The sequence below is a fragment of the Micromys minutus genome (genome assembly GCF_963924665.1).
Source record: "Micromys minutus genome assembly, chromosome: 11".
Lineage (NCBI taxonomy): Eukaryota > Metazoa > Chordata > Mammalia > Rodentia > Muridae > Micromys > Micromys minutus.
The window spans coordinates 55020631-55039841 of record NC_137980.1 but is presented as its reverse complement, the minus strand read 5'-3'; the positions used below and the strand labels follow the sequence as shown (position 1 = coordinate 55039841).

At 50.5% G+C, this 19211-nt stretch overlaps 1 protein-coding gene across 1 annotated transcript in view; it reads left to right on the top strand.

Annotated features, from left to right (window-relative positions):
* Positions 1-11867: 11867 nt before the first annotated feature.
* Positions 11868-19211, top strand: part of ANGPT4 (angiopoietin 4) — a gene marked incomplete at both ends in the record, with an annotated part of 30243 nt that continues 22899 nt past the window's right edge. The window contains one exon of the mRNA XM_080925389.1: positions 11868-12200. Coding sequence (XP_080781515.1) covers positions 11868-12200 — 333 coding nt within the window. The remainder of the gene's footprint in view (positions 12201-19211) is intronic.

Below are 19211 nucleotides of genomic sequence, written 5' to 3'. Positions count from 1 at the left end.
CAGACGTCTCCCCTGCAGCCAATGTCCACCCACACCTCTCAAGCTGATCTTGTCCTACAGGATGACAGGAAAGAGGACATTTGACTGCACAGCCCCCCTGGAGGAGGGGTGGTTAGCCAAGGAACAGCTCTGGGTTAGCCAATCCCATTCCAGGATGTAGGTCTTCAAGCACCCAGGAAGACCTCTCAGAAAGCACATAAGAGCCTGCATAGAGGGACAGGAGAAACCCAGGGATGGTAATAGACATAGTAAATGGTGTCAGCAATCTGAGAGGGAGGTGGCGGGTGAGGGAGTAAGTGTCTGCAGAAGCCTATGCTAGAAAATGGAGAAAAGAGAAAAAACGGGCAGGTGGAGCAGCCCAGGAGTCCACCAGACATTGTCTTCTGTTGGGTTTCAGGAAGCCACTGACGCCACAGAGATGAGCTTTGCGTAAGCATCTGTCTGTCTGAATTCTAGGCTGCTGTGGCTTGAATCTGCCTTCCCAGAGCCCCTGCTCTGCCCAGATTGTTGCATTTGCCTGTGGGTTGTGGGGCCAGCCACACTCTGTAGCAGGTTGTGTCTAGTGCAGGAGGTGGGGGGACTCCTGGTTTCACTCATCTGGGAGACAGGGATGCACCCAGAATGTGTGAAACCAGAGACTGAAGCTGCTGTCGGCATAGTGTGCAGAGGTGAGGTAGTGCAGACTGATCTGACCACAGTGAGACTTAGTCTGCAGTGGAGACCGTTGAGGTAGCACTGTGGACTGAGTGGGTGCTGCCCCTCAGGCTCGGTGTGGCTCCCTCAGGCCACCCCTACGCTTACCCAGCTTAAGTGCCTTGCACTGTCCTCAGTCACAGAGTTCCTAGCCTGCGGGATGTCCTTGGTAAAGTTCTAGTGGCCAAAGGAAAAGACAGTAGTGCCCATAGTGGGAATCTGGCCAGCCCTTGCCCCAAGCACTGATGGTGCTGAACACTGATCTAATAACACCCACCTGAAATGATATAAGGTTAGTGAGTACAGACCTAGGCCCATTTCACTGGTAAGGAAACTGAGGCTCATGGACACCAGACCCAATCAGCTAAGGACCTGCTTTCCTAACCTTTCAATCTCCCCCTGTCACCACTGTTGACAGTGTCTGTCACTGACTATGGAAGAATGGTAGACGCCAGCCTCAGGTGCCAACACCCAGGATGCCATCTGAGGGCCTGGAGCTGGAAAATGTCAGTGCATCTCAGCCCCTTGGCATTGCTGTACTGCCTCAGAGAGCATGGGAGAGAAAATGGGCTGTGGAGAGCCTGTGAGGGCAAAGCACACACCACAGTCCTGTAGGCAGGGGCAGAAGGCTCCAGGGCCTGGAAGCATGACTCACTGTTGGGCTTTCAGGGGCCTAAGACCAAAGCCCTCGCTGGGCCAGTCAGAGCCTAGGACAGAGCTGGGGAGGAAAGGGCTCCATAGTTCAAAACTTCCTTGTCTCCATTTTTCCCCCTTTGTTTGTCTCAAATTCAGGGGTTTTCCCCCTTCGTTTTATTTATTTTACATCCTGACCAATTTCTCCTCCCTCCTCTCCTCCCAGTTTCTCCCTGCTCCCTCCCCTCCTCCTCCCCTTCCTCTCCCCTCTTCCTTCCCCTCCCTTCCCCTTTCCCCTCCCCTCCTCCTCCCCTTCCCCTCCCCTTTTCCTTTTCCTCCCCTTCCCCTCTTCCTTCCTCTCCCCTCCCCTTTCCCCTCCCTTCCTCCTCCCCTTCCCCTCTTCCTCCCCTTCCCCTTCCCTCTTCCTCTCCTTCCCCTCCCTTCCTCTTCCCCTCTCCTCTCCCTTCCCTTCCCCTTCCCTCTTCCTTCCCTTCCCCTCCCTTCCCCCTTCCCTCTCCATCCCCAGCTGCTCCGCCTCGATTTCTCTTTATAAAAGCCTTGATAAATATCAACCAGCTGTGGCATATCGAGTTGCAGTGAGATTGTCGCCTCCTCTTTTAATGGCTGTTCTGTTATTGGATTTGGTCCCATCCTCATGTGTCTGTAACTCTTTCCATCAGATAAATGTTTCGCAAATATTTTCTCTCAGCCTGCACTTTTCCTTTTCATTACTTTACACTAATAAATTTTAAAAAGTAAAGTGATGTTGAGGTGTGTTTATTGTATGCAGCAGCGGAACGGTAGCGCAGGCACAGAAATTGAAAATTAATAAACAAGACCTCATGATACAGAAATGCTTGTGTAAGGCAAAGGACACCATCAATAGTGCAACTCAGAGAAGCTAAGTAAGCGGGGAGGGTTCAAGCAGCCTACAGAATGGAAAAAGATCTCCACAGACCCCACATCTATGGAGGACTAATTTCCAAAGTATATACAAAACTCAAGAAACTAGACATCAACAAACCAAATAATTCAATTTAAAAATAGGATACAGATCTAAACAGAGAAAATTCTCAATGGAGGAATCTCAAAAGCCAAGAAACACTTAAAAAATGTTCAACATCGTTAGCCATCAAGAAAATGCAAATCGGGCTCAGGAGATGGCTCAGCAGTTAAGAGCACTGGCTACTCTTTCACAGGTCCTGAGTTCAATTTCCCAGCAACCACACGGTGGCTCTCAGTCATCTGTAATGAGATCCGATGCCCTCTTCTGGTGTGTCTGAAGACAGCTACTGAATACTCATATACATAAGAAATAAATAAATCTTTAAAAAATGCAAATCAAAAGGACTCTGAGATTCCATGTCACAGTGGCTAAGATCAAAAACACAAGTGACAGTTCATTCTGGCAAAGATGTGGAGCAAGAGGAGCAGCCTCTGTTGCCGTGGGAGTACAAACCTGCACAGCCATTTTGGAAATCAATATGGTGATTTCTCAAAAAATTGGGAATCTATCTATCTCAATACCCCTCCTGGGCATATTCCCAAAAAATGCTCTGTCCTACCACAAGGACACCTGCCCAGCTCTATTTATTGCAGCTTTATTCATAATAGCCAGAAACTGAAAACAACCTAGATGTCCCTCAACTGAAGAATGGACAAGGAAAAATGTGGTTCATTTACACACTGGAGTGTTACTTGGCTGTTAAAAACCATGGCATTGTGAAATTTGCAGGCAAATGGGTGGGAGTAGAAAAAAAATCATCCTGAGTGAGTTAACCTAGACCCAGAAAGGCAAACATGGTGTGTACTCATGGATTTCCACTAAGTGGATATTAGCTTTAAAGTAAAGGAAAATTATGCTACAATCCATAGACCCAGAGAAGCTAAGTGAGGAGGGTTCAGGGCAGACAGATGGAATAGATTTTGTGGGTGGACTGGAGGTGAGTGGTGATGGGAACAGGAGGGAGGATGGAATGAGAGCTCTAGGAGAGACAACTGGAATCGGGGGAGTAGGTGTGGCTGTCTCTGACCCTTTACCTCCAACTGGGCTGCCTCCTCCAACCTTCATATGAGGGTATGGGTCTTATGGTAACTTATTCCGTGTTTTCTTGATGTCATGGGAGGCCTGCTCTTTTCCGAGGGGAAACAAGGGGGAGAAGGAAGGAGAGGAGGGATGGGAAACTGTAGTTGGGGCGTGATATCAAAGAAAATAATAAATAAATAAATTTTGAAAAATAAATTTTAAAAAATAAGTGACTGTGGTAAAGTGGACTTGTGAGTCTCTCACCTTCAATCACATGTCCTCTGACATGACTTTTGTGTCTGAGACCGCACCTGACAGAAAGACACCTTCCTATCAAAGCCCAACCCTTAGGACTCTGCCAGCCAGGCCATAATATCTCCTAAAAGCTCCACAGCCAACTTAGTGGCAGCAGCTGGGTTCAAAGCATGAACCTGTGGGAGGGGCACTGGACATATTCAAACTGTGATGTGGGATTTGATTTTGCTGCTCAGTTGGTGGCTTGTTTAAGTCAGTCTCTCTATGCGGCCCTGGCTGTCCTGGGACTTACTAGGTAAATCATACTGGCCTCGTATTCACAGACATCCTTTGGCCTCTCCTCCGAGTGCTGGGGTTAACCAATGAGGTTTTAACCCTTTGATCCACTTTGAGCCTTGCTCTGGGCTATTGAAGCCCCTGAATTTGTTAGTTTCCTGTCCCTCTTGGGGGAGGGGGAGGCTTCCAGCAGATAGCAGCCAATCCCCACAAGCAAGGGGAAAGCCCTTCCAGTTCAGAGGACAGCTGGCCATCCACCACACAGTGTCTCTCGGTGCCAGCCCAGTAGTCTGTGCAGAGGGGCATTGCCTGGGTAAAAGGCTGGGCATGGCGTGGTTGCACAATCCACAAACCAAACAAACAGGAGCAAATGGCCGTGACATACTGAGCATGTGCCAAGTGCCCAGAAAACCTCACAGACTCCACCTGTGATGACCCCAAAAGGAGGCCATGGGTGGCCATATTAGTCAATGGATTTGGGTATGTTCCTTTCCCAGGCTACCTGAAGTGTCACAAAGCCAATGTTTAAAATGACACAAGTGTCCTCCCCCAGAGCTTTGTGCCAGAAGACTGTCATTGTTGTGTTTCTGGTCTCCCTCTGGTGCTGTACTCATCTATTCCTGGCTCTTTCATGCCCCTGGTGGCAGCCATGGTCCTGGTTGACTATCTCTTGTAGCCCCATTGCTCTGCCTTTAGTGGCATCTTCACAGAGAACCCTGCCTGTCAAAAGATACCAGGTGATGGGTCAGAAAGTTGTCCTGTAGTCAGAGCAAGGGCTGTGCAGCCTGAGGAAGATCCTCACCCTCAGGGTTACACAGCTGCACCTTCCAGAATACATAGTCAGACCAGCAAGTTCAGAATAGAACAATCAAGAAGAATGCTAGGAAGTTAGAAAGGTCACCTGTCGTGTCTGAGACGTGACAGTGACAGGAACTGTGGAGATCAAGTCCTCCCTGTGTCACCTCCACATGGACTACTCATTCCATCTCAGCCACAGCTGGGGACATACTTTTGTTCACCAAGTTACAGAGACTGAGACTCACAGCCTGTAGGCTGGCTGGCCAGAACCACCTTGGCTCCTGCTTCCTCACAAACCCCCACCGTGGGTATCTTGAAGTGTCCCCCTCTATGAGTCACTTGGGCTCCATTGTTTAGGTGACTGAGTCTGTCAGACTGAGATAGGGTGACTAGAAGACTTACTTGGCCCTATGTCTCGTCCTCTAGCAGACTAACACAGCATCACTTCCAAGGTGGACACAGGGTTCCCAGGAAGGAAAAAGGCAAACCACAGGGCACACAGCCAAGCCAAGCCTCTGCATGCCTCCTTTTGAAAGTGTCCCCCTGGCCAAAGTAAGTCAGAGGGCCACAGACATTCTCAAGGATTGGGGAAGAGAGCCTACCTCTTTATCGGATGAGCTGAGGGCATGGGGGAATGTGAGAGGAATGTGCTTCTGGACTTGTGGGGAGGTCTACCACAGAAATAACCCTCTGTCCAACATCAGGCAGCGCTTCGAACATTCCCACAGGAGGTCTGGAGGCCAAGGCCACCACTAAACACAATTATAGGAGGCTGTGCTGAGCAATGTAGCTCTTTGCGTGCCGTGAAGTAGGAAGAACGGGCGAGAAAAGTGCCCAGGTCCTTTCCCAACCAGCACATTGTCACAAAGACAAAACTGGACAATTTCAATGGCAGGTGGCATGATGACCCAGGCTGGTGGGAAGTAGTCTGTGCAGACAGCCACATCCCAGCAGGGATGCCCTTTGCTTGGTCCCTTAGACACAGGAACCCTTGCTCTGGGCCAAAAGGCTCTTGGAGCGGGGGCGGTGGAGATACACAAATTCACTGGGAAAAGTAAAAGTTCCATCTCTGAGGCCGAAGGAACATGGGATATAATTACAGGATGGGTGCAGCACCTCCCCGCAGGAGAGAAAATGAGCCTCGGCCTGGGGCCAAGCCAGGATATGCAATCTAGACAAACCTGGAAACAGTGGGCTGGAAGCGATGGGCAGAAAAGCGCATCCCACAGAAGACTGACAGTCTGCCTTCAGAAAACACAAAAGTGTCTGTATCAACTGTATGCATCCACAGGGACCAAGGAGCCCTGTGAAGCAGCTACACACATACCTGCTTTGCCCGGACTGTTTCAGTCTTTCTGAAGTTGAAGATAAATAAACCAACCCTTGATCTAAGTGAGGTGTGTGTGCGCACTACAGGGTGGTTTGTCACAATGTTTTCCCGAAAGTTAAATCTAAAATAAGTAAAATAAAACTTAAAAATCGTTTGCAGACTAGCCCTGTATGTGTGGGGGGGAGGGGCGGTTAGGAAAATATTACTAAAAACCTATGTGCATGTAGAAATGACTGAAAGGGATGTCCATGAAGCTGACTGTGGGCTCTGCCCCAGCTGGGGAGCTCTTCTCACGAGGGACATGCTGTGCTTGTTAAATGAAAATAAACAAAATCCAGAAGGGGCTGTTGGTTCTCTGGGTCACAGGCTCCTCCAGGCCTCTGCAGGGTCCCAGGTTCCAAAATAGATCTGTACCCCCACTGCCACCCCAGCCTGGCAGGCCTTGTCCTCTCCTCCTGGAGGGGAGCCAGAGGCAGGCTGGGGCTGAGCTCCTGGCCTGAGGAAGAACAAGAATGGCAATGGCCCAGGCTACCCAGGGCTGAAAGGATACACATCTTCTGCTGTGGTCCTCGGGACCTCAGGCTTGGTGGGACAAAGGTAATGCCCAGGAGGGAGAGAGGCCGAGAGGATCTTCCATAGAAGCAGCTGTGTCTGAGGCTAGTCTGCTTGGGCTGCTGCTGGCACCCTGGGTGACTTAGGGCAGAGCCGATGCAGTTTCTGGGCCATTTTCTCTAGCATCACATGTGGAAAGAATTCGACCTTCTATTGCACCTTCAGTGTCATTGGGTGCAAAGAGAGGCTGGCTCCTTCTGACAACAACACAGTGACAATAAGCCACCTGGAGTTCTCAGACGATAGCATTTAAGTGGCACCGCCTCACCCCACTCTGTGATGGCCAGCATACCAGCCAGAGATGGTGAGGTGCCTTCTATCCTGTTCGCCGCTAAGAATTGGGTCTCTTCTGCTTGACCTTGGCTACCATGCTGAAGACTTAGGCTTGAAGAACTTGAACGCTTTGCGTCCCAACCTCCCTAGGATTATATGTCTTGGAAACCAAAGGGCTACCACGGATATCACAGGCCACTCAAGAACCCAGGTGCAGTACAGTGTAGTGTGTTCTGCATCTCTGGGTTTGTGTTTGAGTGATTGTTACTGGAGGTAAGAAACATGTGACATATTGTTCGTTGCCTTGGTGAAAGATTATTGAAGGTACCATAGTGCCTGGTGCATGAAACCCGGTCCCTGGCTTCCTGAGGACACTAACAAACCATCCTGCAGGGCTGTCAGCATCCCCAGAGCTTCCTGTCAGGACCTTACTATGCCTATCAGCGCTGTGGGAAGTGAGCACTGTGAAGCCAGGCCAGTGGCATCCCTCACTCACTACCCGGATGATGAAAAGCAAGAATTTGGGGGAAGTCACTGGAAGATAAAGGGCACTGGGTAGTGACTATCAGTGGGGCTCTAGATTGGTGACATTTGTCTTCTTTTTGCTCCAGACACTTAATGAGACCAAATCAACAAGTGGCTCACCAGATATGGCTCATTTCATAACTGAGCTAAATTCCTGAGAGCAGAATGACCAGACGTTTGGGACCACCAGGTCCTGTGTTTGGCTTTGGATGATGGCCTCCTTCTCCTACACTAGATGCCAGTTCTCTGTGAGATAAATGCAAGGCCCAGGGCCCCACAGGCTCCCTGAAGAAGCCCAGTGGCTCACTTGGATGGTGGAGTTGAGGCGGAGGTGGGCAGGTTGACAATGACTTTGTGCCCCCTTGGGTTTCTGAAAAGACTACCGAGGTCTCAAGAGACTGGGACCTGCTCCACTGCTCCAAGCTGTAGCTTGCAGGGCAGTGTGGCCAACCCATTCAGCTACAGTGACTGGTCAGGAACAGCTCTGTACCCTGAGCTGGGATGTTCCCAAAGCCATCAAGAAAGAAGCTCACCTCTGAGGGCTGCTGAATTGATAGAAGACGGTAGCGGTCATGGCGGACATTGTCAGAGGGTGAAGCCAACAGAAGAAAATCACCCTGGACAAGAAAAAACAAATCTCTACTGCCTTCTAAACACCTAGATCTAGCATGACTGAAACTAGAAATTAACATCTCAGCTGTAGTGCAATTTTTGACAAACTATTTGAGCAAATGTCAACATGTTAAACAGAGGAAACATGTTCTCCACACTCTGCCCCTATGCTGGTAAAGTCAAAATACACCTAGGTGTTGGTCAGGTTTCTGTACTTGGAGGCAAGACACTTATAATGGCTCAGATTGGACTCCCTGAAACCCGTGCCCTGAAGGAGGAAGATGACATCCAAGTGTCTGCTTTGGGGTGTTACTGAGCCAGCTCCTGCCCAGTGGTGGGAAATTATTCACTCAATAAACTCTTTCTTGTGTTTCTATGAACCAGACCCTTGGACTGACACCAGGGGCTAAGACAGAAAAAATGGCCACAGCCAGGGGGTGCTGAGCCTGCATCTAAGTGAAGCCCTTATGAGTCAGGGGGAAACTTTGATGAGGATCCTGTGCTCTGGGCATCAGAGCAGTTATTAAAGGCAGAAGGATGGACAAGGTAAGGAGGATGGAAAGGAGGATGCCCAGGGAGTGACTTTCACATTCAGCTTTCTGTAATGATGTCAGCCTTGAAGCTCAAATGGCAGAGCACACACAGAGGACCCAGCCAGATAGCACACACACCCCACAGGGGTCTGTGAGTCACCAGAGGCTTACAGTACAGGGATTGGGCTGGTATGTGTGTGTGTGTGTGTGTGTGTGTGTAAGAGAACACACTTTGGAAGCAGACAAACACAGCTTCCCAGAAAGTGATGGGCAGTCCTCATTACGGTGACAGCAGGATGTTCTGGTCCACACAGGATGAGAAGTAGCAGAAATCATTGACTTTCAGTTCAGAAAGCACAAAGAGAGGGGCTAGCATGAAAGGCATCCGGTAACAATGTTCTGCACTTCAGTGATCCCAGATGTCATTCAAAATCACCTCTCTCCTCAGGACCCCCCTCAAGGACTAAATCCCAGCCTTACCACGCTCTTCTGGGCCTCTTTTCCATGGCTATGAATCCTATTCATGAGCTCCTTCCCTGCTCCAGCCGCACACCCTAAAGGCCTTCACATATGATACAGTCTTAATTAGGTGCCAACTAATGAACCCTAAAGGCCAATAACCTCAGGGTCTTTATTTAGCACATACTATGTATTGACTATAGGGATTCCTTTTCTAACTTTAAGCATTATCAGGCAATGGTGGTTATTAGCCCATTGGACAGAAATAGTCAGTAAGATGATGTAATTTGACCATGGCCACAGAGGCAAGAAGCCAGAATTACAGGCTGGACAGGTCAGTGGGCTCAAACGACAGATAATTTGGCCTTCCTCTATCTCTCAAGAGCTGTGCTCCTCTGTTTCCTTCAGTGCCCTCACGAAAAACCTGAAGCCACTATGCTGGTGACATCTCTGAAGAGATCAAAGGAAGGTCAGCTGCTGATAGAGGAGAAAGAAACCCTGCCCCTCCCCCCCAAAAAAAGCCAGACCAACCATCTTGGTTACAGACAGCTGCAAGGAACTCTCACACTCCTGACCTGAGATGGTAGCTGACCACTGTGCCCAAAGCCACCATGCACTGGGGTGACCTGTGGGTGCTGAAAGCAGGTAAGCAACAGTGTTCTGGACAGAGAATGGGGCACATGCACATGTGCAAAGGCCCTGGGAGGAGGGCAGTGCTGAAGGCAGTGTGTTGGATGAATAGCCTTCCCAACATGTCTACTGGAGATCCAGCTCTTCTATTGGTCTTGCTGATGCTCTTCCTTAAAGTATGGCCGTGTCCTCTCTGTGCTGAGATCTGTTCACACAGCCGCACGACTATTTGTGCAGGGAGCAAAGCCATGTTTCATTCATTCACTCATTCATTTGTTCCCTCCATCATCAAAGGTGTCTCCTGTGCAGAAGGGTCTGGTAGGCAGAGGCTTTCGGCTGTCATCTGGAGGCCACCCCACAGGGGCTGTGAGGACTCTTTCTGGATCAGCTGCAGACAGGATCTGAGAGGGATGAGGGTCTTGCTCACTGCCAGGGATAAGAAGCAGAGGGCACTGGCAGGAATTAGGCTGGGGAATGGCCACTGAGTCTTCTGTTCTCTCCATCCTCAGTCCCATCCAGCCTTTCAGACTGAGTCTTTTAGCAAATAACTCAGCTGCTCTGGGCCAGGTTTGGTTTTCCCTGTAGTAAGATGGAGGGGAATCCTGCAGACCTCGAAGCATGTCAGCCAACAACCATGATGATGGCGGCCCTTTAGTCTCCACTCCTATGTGTCACGCACATGGCACACACGGAGCTGCGCTCCTGCTCTGAATTCATGTGCTGCTGCTTCCCTGGTCTCATCTGTGATCAGGGCAACCGCGGCAGAGCTGGCCTGCTGAGTTTTCCTACCAGAGCCTCCTGCCAGGCTCCTACCTGGTCCAGGGCTCAGGTCCCAATGAATTCTTGCTCATTCATTCATTCATTCATTCATTCATCCATTCATCCATTCATCCATACATCCATTTATTAGGAGTTCAAAAAACAAAAGAGAGGAACCACACCACAAGCTGGGCTGCTGCACCCTGAGGCACAGACTCAAAGGCACCCCACTAGAAGCAACTACCAGTTCCCTGCTCCCGACCTCCCATAACCACGGCCCCAAAAACAAATCCCTGCATTTTTGGGCTTCCAATGCTGTATCTGTAGGAGGAAGAGACAGAAGCAAAGGTGACGCCACCAAAGATGTCTCCCCAGCACACCCTGCACAACAGGACCTGACTCAGTTACCGGCATGTTTGATGAAGTGGGTACTGGTATCTTCCTTGCTCAAGAAGCTAAAGCACAGAGGTTAGCGGACTTGGTGAAAGTCACACAGCTGGTAAGTGGCACAGCTGGGCTTTGAACAGTAAACTGAACATTCCTCAAGTCCCTGAGCCAGGACTTCCACACATTCCTCAAACAAGAGCTGAGTCTTGCTCTGTTTTGCAGCAGGAGTGTAAGATTTAGGGCCAGCCACATCTGATTCTAGGGGTACTAGCCAGGATACTCCCCGGCCCAAGACTTACCACCCAGAACAGGAAGTCCTGGGACAACCTACCTAGGAGACTTCTGATTCCTGGCGCCACCATGAAGCCAGAACCACCACAGGGCAGAATGCCCCCACCCCAGGCCCCGAGGGAGAAGGGAAGCCAGGAGCCAATTGTGCTGGGCACCACGGGACTCTACTCCAGCCTTGGAAAGCTTTCTGTCTCCAGGCTGTTTCTCCAGCCTCGCCTCGCTCCCTCCCCCCAGGCTGCTCTGGGGGTCACTGCTTGTGTTCCAAGCCTAACTTGGAATCAGAGGGGGAAGGTGGAGGAGCTGAAACTTGAGAACCAGGCTTTGGGGGACAGGGGCAAGGGTGGAGAAAGGAGAAAGCTGAAGAGAGGGGAGGAAAAGACTCAGATGCTTCCCGCTTGGGAGGGAGCCTTGAATTAGCTGTGGTGCAGCATGTGCGTGTTCGAGTGCATGGGCGGCCTTGAGCCGGCCAGGGAGGACAGGCCCCACCGCACAGTCCAAGCCTTAGAAGCAGAAGGAAGAGGCAGGAAGGGACAGAGAGAGGACAGAGGTGCCTAGGGGGTGGGAGCAGGAGGCGAGGCCTCAGAGGGAAAGCCAGCAGCTGTGGCTGCCCTGAGTATAAATAGCCCAGAGGAACTGGCCCTCAGGACTTACACAGTGGGACTCTGCAGCAGGTCTGTCTTCACAGGCCCAGCTGCACAGCACATCTGGGCTGGCTGTGGGCACTTACCTGCCCTGGTACCTCTGACAAGACCACCTCATCACCACTTGGTCTCGGATGCTCCGCCAGCCAGCTATGCTCCTAGATGGCCTCGTCCTGCTGGCCACCATGGCCGCAGCCCAGCACAGAGGGCCAGAAGCCAGTGGGCGCCGCCAGATTCACCGGGTCCAGCACGGCCAGTGCAGCTACACCTTTGTGCTGCCAGAGCCTGATATCTGCCAGCTGGCACCGGTGGCACCTGAGGCACTGGGGGCCTCCAATAGCCTCCAGAGGGACTTGCCTGCCTTACGGCTCCACCTAACAGACGGGCGAGCCCAGCGGGCCCAGCGCGCCCAGCGTGTGAACCAGCTGGAGAAGATACTAGAGAATAACACTCAGTGGCTGCTGAAGGTACAGCTGGGGTTGTGTGAAGGGCCAGAGGGTGGTCAGGGGACTGCCCTATCATCAGGTAGAAATCAGCCCAAACAGAGGGGCTCAGGTTCTATGTGGTATAGAGCCTCTGGGGTGTGGGGTCCAGAGAGGAGCCTGGATGAGGATGGCTGTGAGGAGGCCTCATGTGTAAGGCTGAGCGCCATTCAGCCAGGCTTCTTCACACGTCCATTCACTCATCTAAGAAGAATTTGCCGAGTTCCGACCATGAGTCAGGGCCATTCTAACTGCCTGGGTATCCCTACAAGAACAGAACGATACATTCCTATCTAATGAGCTGGGGAAAGGGATTGAAAAAGTTGTTTGCTCTGTGGGGCAGTGGCACACACGGAGGTGGAGACAGGATGGCTTACCCAGGTCAGATGCTTGGAGCATCTCTGAGGAAGTGAAGAGAGCAATGGGTACCTAGAGGGCATCCTAGCAGCGGTGAGGGCATAAGAAAGAGCACATAGACTGGGCGTAAGAAGGGACATGGGCATTTCTGGGCAGATGGACGAACCGCAAAGGCCCTTGGGACTTTGGCTTCTAAGTGACTTGGCTACCACTGCCTTGTGAACAAGCTGAGACCAGTGGATTTGGTTTGCGATATTATGAGGTAGAATGTGTGGTTTCCATAGACTCTGCAAGCTCTGTGCTAAGGGTCTGAAGGCCTACAGGATGGGTGTGTGATTCTGCTTTCTTCTGGTGAATCACTGAGAAACTGGAAGCCAAATGGCCAAGAGCCAGGAACTGAGGTACGTCACTGGAGTGTGGGCCCAGTGCCAGGACAGGTGAAGGGTCTCTGGTCATTTTGTTCATTCTGCTAAGTAAGCACTGGCCGCAGAACTGAAGGGGGCTGGCTGGGCTATGAGTGTGTGGGCAGCATCCTGTCCTGTGGGACCAGGGTGTGGGCAGCCAGAGTCCCTGAGTAAGAGCCACCCAAGAAAAGAGGAGACCTACAGCCATATGGGGAGAGGACAGAACCAATCCATGAAGGCTTAAAACCAGGTAGACAGCAGATATGCCTGACAGATAATAAACCAGGTAGGATAACGGCCATCCAAAATGCCATTGTGACCCTTGTGGTTTCTAAACTGCTGGGATTTTTTAAATTATTATTACATTTATTAACTTATTTATCTGTGTGCACATGTATGTTCACATCCACATGTGTAGAGGTCAAAGGACAGCTCATGGGAATCACTTCTCTCCCTCTGCCATTTGGGTCCCAGAGTTCGAACTCAGCTCATCAGCCTTGTCTACAAGAACCTTTACCAGCTGAGCCACCTCACCAGACCCTGAACTTCTTAAATTACACACTCGGTTGATAGGAAAGGCTTGCTCTCCCATAGAGCACACACATTCATCATTGACACACATGAACCCACACTAATATAACATACGCCCCTGGGTGATCTCCCTGTAGTGAGTAGGCTGTCCTCCATGTACTGAAGCCCTGTCCCCACATGCTTTCATACCCCCACTCCCACCACGCATAAGCCTGCTGTCCCTGCTGCATCCCAGCTGCTGCTTCTTGCCCCCTGCCCCAGGTCTTCCAGCTCATCCCATTCCGTGTTCATGTCCCTAGCTTTCCTTGCAGACTCTAGGCTGCCTGAAGTCCGGTTCTGTGGGCAGCTGGTCCAAGTTCTATGAGATATCTGAGTCAAGATATCCTCTCTAACCTCCCCTTCTCTCCACTCATCTCTTGCCAGATGTGTCCTAACAAACAGTAGGTGTGGGGACTGTCCTATGCCTCCCTGTGCCCAGATCTTGCTCAGGCTCAGATGGAATGGGGTCCTCAGCCTCCTCACTCCCCCCCCTTCTTTCCTCTCTCGGTTGCTCATCTCCTCAGCATCTAGCCAGCCCCAGGCATCCCTATGCCCTGGAAGATGGGAGTGTCTGTAGCCCATAATCTGCATCCTCTTTCTCCTCAGATCACCTCCCAGGTCCCAAATCCCATGACCACAACTCAGCTCATCTTCCTAGACCTCAAGACAATGCTGGCAGTCAGCAACACATTCTTGGGTTTTCCCAGAAGCGCTCTTCCAGCACCCAGTCCACCTCTCATAGCCCCACCTGGACCAGTTGTGGGCTGCTCTGTGCTCACTGGCCCAGGGCTTGTCATCTCTCCTCTGGACACTGCCTTTACTTTCTCCTAGTTTCCCACCCAAAGTCCCACCGTCGTATCCCTTGAATGGCCCAGTCCTCATGTTTGGGAAGCAATTGAGTCAACAACAGAATTTGACTTGATGATCTTTGAGACAGAAAGTCACTTGGTCCAACACTTTCTATGGTACAGGATTTTTCCTGGGTGCCAGGGAGACCTCCCACGGTGACTGGGAACCTTACTTGGGACACACAGAACTACAAAGGTAGCCAGCTACCCAGAACCTTGGCCTGGCAGGTGAATGCCTGCCCCTGCAGCTACTCCATAGACTTCCCTCATTACTGGGGCTGCCAGTTACTCATTAGCGGCAATGCCTCTCAGCCATAAAGTGCCATCACTGACTTCTCCCCGTCCCCACAGCTCTCTGTCTATGAATGAGAAACCCTAGTCTACCCCTTAGTGCTGGACCCTAGCCTGTGTCCACTACCTGAGAACAGCGTATCTTCCTAAGACTTAGAGCCAGGGGTGGGGGGAGTAGACACCGCCCATCAAACTGAGGTCCTGTGCTTACTTACCTGTTCTCTGTAAGGACAGCGTTATGGTTCCAAGGCCTGCTCACTGTCCCCATACTTTGTCTCTGTCTCCCTGGTTTTTTTTTTTACAGCTTTCTTTATGTTTCTGTCTATGTCTGTCTTTGTCTTTCTCTTTGTATCTGTCTTTTTCTCTTTGTTTCTATTTGTCTCTCTGTCTGTCTCTGTCTCTGTGTGTGTGTGTGTGTGTGTGTGTGCGCGCCTCTGTCTTCTGTCTGTCTGTCTGTCATCTGTCTGTCTCCTTGTGCCTTTCTCTCCTCTTCTCTGACTTGTCTCCTTCAGGTGCTTCCCCCCAAAATCCTTAAGCCAACTCTCCTGCCTCTACCTCCCTAGGCTTCCAATCTGGAGACCTTGGATCCAGGACCCCAAGACTGGTTCATACCCTCAGCGAGGCTGCTAAGCTGGGGTCCCTCTGCCCTCCTGTCCACAGCCACCCTGGGAAGGAGTCAGCCTCCACTAATGTGCAGGCCCCTGGCAGCAAACAAAACAGCTAGGCCCCTCAGCCCAGTGTGCTGGCCTGCAGGCCAAAGGTTAGGAAGGCATTCAGCAGGAGCCTAGTGGGGGGTCCTGCCCCCCCCAAGATCCTTCCAGGCTGCTGGGGACTCTCAGCAGACCTGGCCTCCCCAGGCTGCCTGTAAATTCTTGGCATTTTCAGCCTACGGTTATGCAAACAAGAAATAAATCTCAGTTGCCACAAGAAATAAATCTCGGTTGCCGAATGGAATAGCTGGGAGTTGATTTCCTAACCTCTCCACTGGCTTTCTGGGCAGTCGGGGGGGGGGGGGGGGAATGGGGTGGAGCAAGTGGCCTCTGCTTCTCAGAGGAATGAGATGATATTTCCAAGAAGGGCTTAAAAACTGCTGTTCCAGAAGTCCTGGCCTAGGGATGAGCAATTGGCTGATGGTCAGCTGGAGGCAGCAGCAGCAGCAGTGGCTGCCTAAGACCTAGGGTTGTCTTGCCCTAGAGGGACAGGTTTATTTGTTTATGTTGATTGGCCAGTCAGTCTGCGGGCCAGGGCCATGTGTGTCTAGCTCTCTTCTCCAGTGCCCAGAGTGCTCAGGCTAGGATGTGCAACTTCTTTGTCTCCCTCAGAGCAGGAAATACACGCCCCAGACATGTCTATGAGCTGTACTTCCTCTGTAACATTTGATTGCTTCAACTTCAGCCACATTCAGACTTCATCTTCAGAGTGGCCCTGGATTATCTGTGTTGGCCTTAAGGACCACCCAGTGCCTGAGGCACATGCAGCTGTGGTGAGGAGAACGTCTTGACATGCTCCCGGCGTAACCAGAATTATGGTTGGCATTTGTTGGCATTTACTGGGCACACAGATTGTGCTCTGTACTTTGTGTTGATTTTAGCATTTAATTATCACTGTAAGTTTAGACGATGAGGAGACTGAGGCGTGAGAAGATGGGGTGACCCGTCCAAGATTACATGGCCAGGGAGTGTAAGGTCAAATGAGGGCCATACTTTAAGCATCAAGGCCAATTTCTCAGAGTTGTGGAGGCTTAAAAGCCAAGGAGTGCAGAACTACTACATGGGGGTACCAACTGAGACACCCCAACCGTAGCCAGGCTACAGAGGCAGATAATGAATCCTTGTCATCTCTGTTTTTGTGATCACTTGGTCTCTCTGGGCCTCAGTTTTCTATCACTGGAGAGAATGCACAAAGATTGATCCATGTATAGGGAGGGCATATCTCCCAGGAAATATCACTGAGGAGCCTGGAGAAGACAGGGAATCAATGTTGGAGTCACACGGGTCAGCTCCTATCTCTCCACTCGCACAAGAACCTGCTTATTTGCCTGTTTCTTTGTCTGTTTTTTAATCCCCAAGCCTCAGTTTCCTCATGTGAAAAGTGGGAATTAAAATCATTCCTTCAAGTAAAGACAAGGTAAAGTGAAACCTGCAAATGTCTGGTGGGGTCTCAGGATAGAGATACCTCAGATCTCTAGAAGTTAACATTGCAGCCACCTCCCTGAGGAAGTTAGACCATCAGAGCCTTGTGGACCCCTACTCCTGACCCTAGCCCAGCCTCCACTGGTCTATAGCATATAATAGGACCACGGTGCAAGGGTAAAGGAAGAGAGATTACTTCTGAGCAGCTGTGGGCACCATCCTCAGGAAGCTCTACAGAGGGATGATTCTATCTCCAATGGAGAGGACAGGAGAGAGGGGCCAGCAGCATCCATTGGCCTGGCATAGTCTGTTCCTTGCCAGCTTTTTCGTCAGTATGCTTAGCTTGATATCAGATACATAAAGCCTCCTGGTTCTCTCCATCAGTACCAGCTTGGTTTCTTTGGTTTCCTTTGGGCACTTTAAATGTTTGCTGAAATGGTTCAAGTATATGAAAAAAACAGAGAGAGAGGCCATCACACTCCTGCCTCTGCCCCTCCCAGCACAAAAAGCTATTCCGAACCTTGTTCTGGGATGTCTTCTCTTCCAGCGTCCTCCAAGCAGGAAATACCAGCACCCTGCCTGTGAGCTGTACAGCCTCTACCTCATTCAGTCACATCACCCTCTTCCATGATCCTGAACCTGACCCCACTCTCAACTCCAGAATGCCTTCTTCAGAGTCTGCCTTGGCTACTAATGGCTCAGCCCAGGCCTGAAGAAAGAGTTCTTGTCCTCTGATTCACAGCCTCATTTACCAGCTTCAGACAATGTGTGGCCTCTCCCATCCTCAGTTTACTCAATTGCCAAGTAGGAGAGTCATCCTTCCCTCTTGTTGCTGGAGACCAGATTAGAGAAGAGCCTTACACTGGAGCTAGTGGGGAAGACGGTGAGTGCTAGAAAACACCTCTTTCTAGATTATGGAGTTGAGGCGCAGAACAGGTAGGGTACAAGCAAGGCCAGAGGCCAAGTTCTGCACAGATTCTGGACTTCACTGATGAGAAGAACTCAGGATGAGCCAGTTTGAAGCAGAACTGGATCTTCCTTTTAAAAGTGATATTGAGCATAGAGTTAGTAGAAAGAAATCCTGTGGGGAAGGAGAAGGCACTCAACTGTGGATCCTCAAGGTCTCACTGAAGTGTCTCAGCAGAAAGCACATTTTCAATTTTGATGGCTCTAGGGCCTCAAAAAGTCACTAATAAATTGTTTTCTTTTCCTTCTTTTTAAGTAAGTAGAATTTCAGGGTAGCCCAAGGGGTGCCTTGGATGGGAAAGAATCTCAAAAGATAAAGACATGGGTCACAGGGTCGACAAGGGAGTAAGACATTCCTTTGTAAATGGCATTTCTTGAGAGATTCCTAACAAATTGCAGGTTTGCAGTAAGGAAAAGAGAAAGACTATGTGTGTGTAGACCTCAAGCATGACTCATCGTTATTTTGACTTCTTATTTGAAAACATCTTGATATCAGAAGAATCCTGTCTGTATGTTGGCAGTCCTCACAGTCAGTGTTCAGTGTGCTGGAACTGTTGGCTCTGACGAGAGGCGGGGCAGAGCTTCAAGTTTGAATGAAGTGTTCCTTTTGCTCAGTGCCACCCAGTGGCTTTAGTCCAGAGGACCTTTCAGAAGTGTGGCCTGGTACAGCGTTTCTGTAACTCAGCTATTCCCCTTGGGAAGGCAGTGCTGAGTGAGCTCCTAGCAGGGGATCTCAACTGGCTAGGCTGTGAGGAATGTCACCAGGGCCTCTCTCCCAGTGGCCACAGCTGGGGAAATTGCAGCTGGGCAGGAATGGAGAACTTGCTGTTCACACCATTCTTCTTGGTTCCCTGCCTTCAAAAAAAAGTTAAAATTGTAGCCTAACTGGGAGATAGAGACAGGAGAAGATGAGCGTCCAAGACCAGCCTGGGCTACAGTGAGACTTGAATGTGTGTGTGTGTGTGTGTGTGTGTGTGTGTGTGTGTGTGTGTATGTGTGTGTGTGTGTGTGTTAGTTAAAATTACAGACATGTACATTGAAATTGAAACACACACACACACACACACACACACACACACACTGAGATCAGAGGTTAGTGTGCAGGAGTAAGTTCCTGGGATTAGACTTTAGGTCTTCAGGCTTTACCTGCTGCGCCAGCTTTCAGACCTCTCACTGTAAATTTTAATCCAAACTTCTCTGAGACGTACACTATCAACAGGAGATGTCCTCTCCCCATCGTCATTCCTCCCCGATGCCGGTCATTATGTCTAACAGCTTGCCATCCTTGTCCTCTATCCGTGCACACAGAGAGCACATCGCCAGCATCTTTCCACAAGGGTAGGACCATGCCATAACAGGAGTGCATCCCTGCCATGACAGGAGTGAGTTTGCACTTTGATTGTGGCTGTGTTCCCTCACGACTCTGGA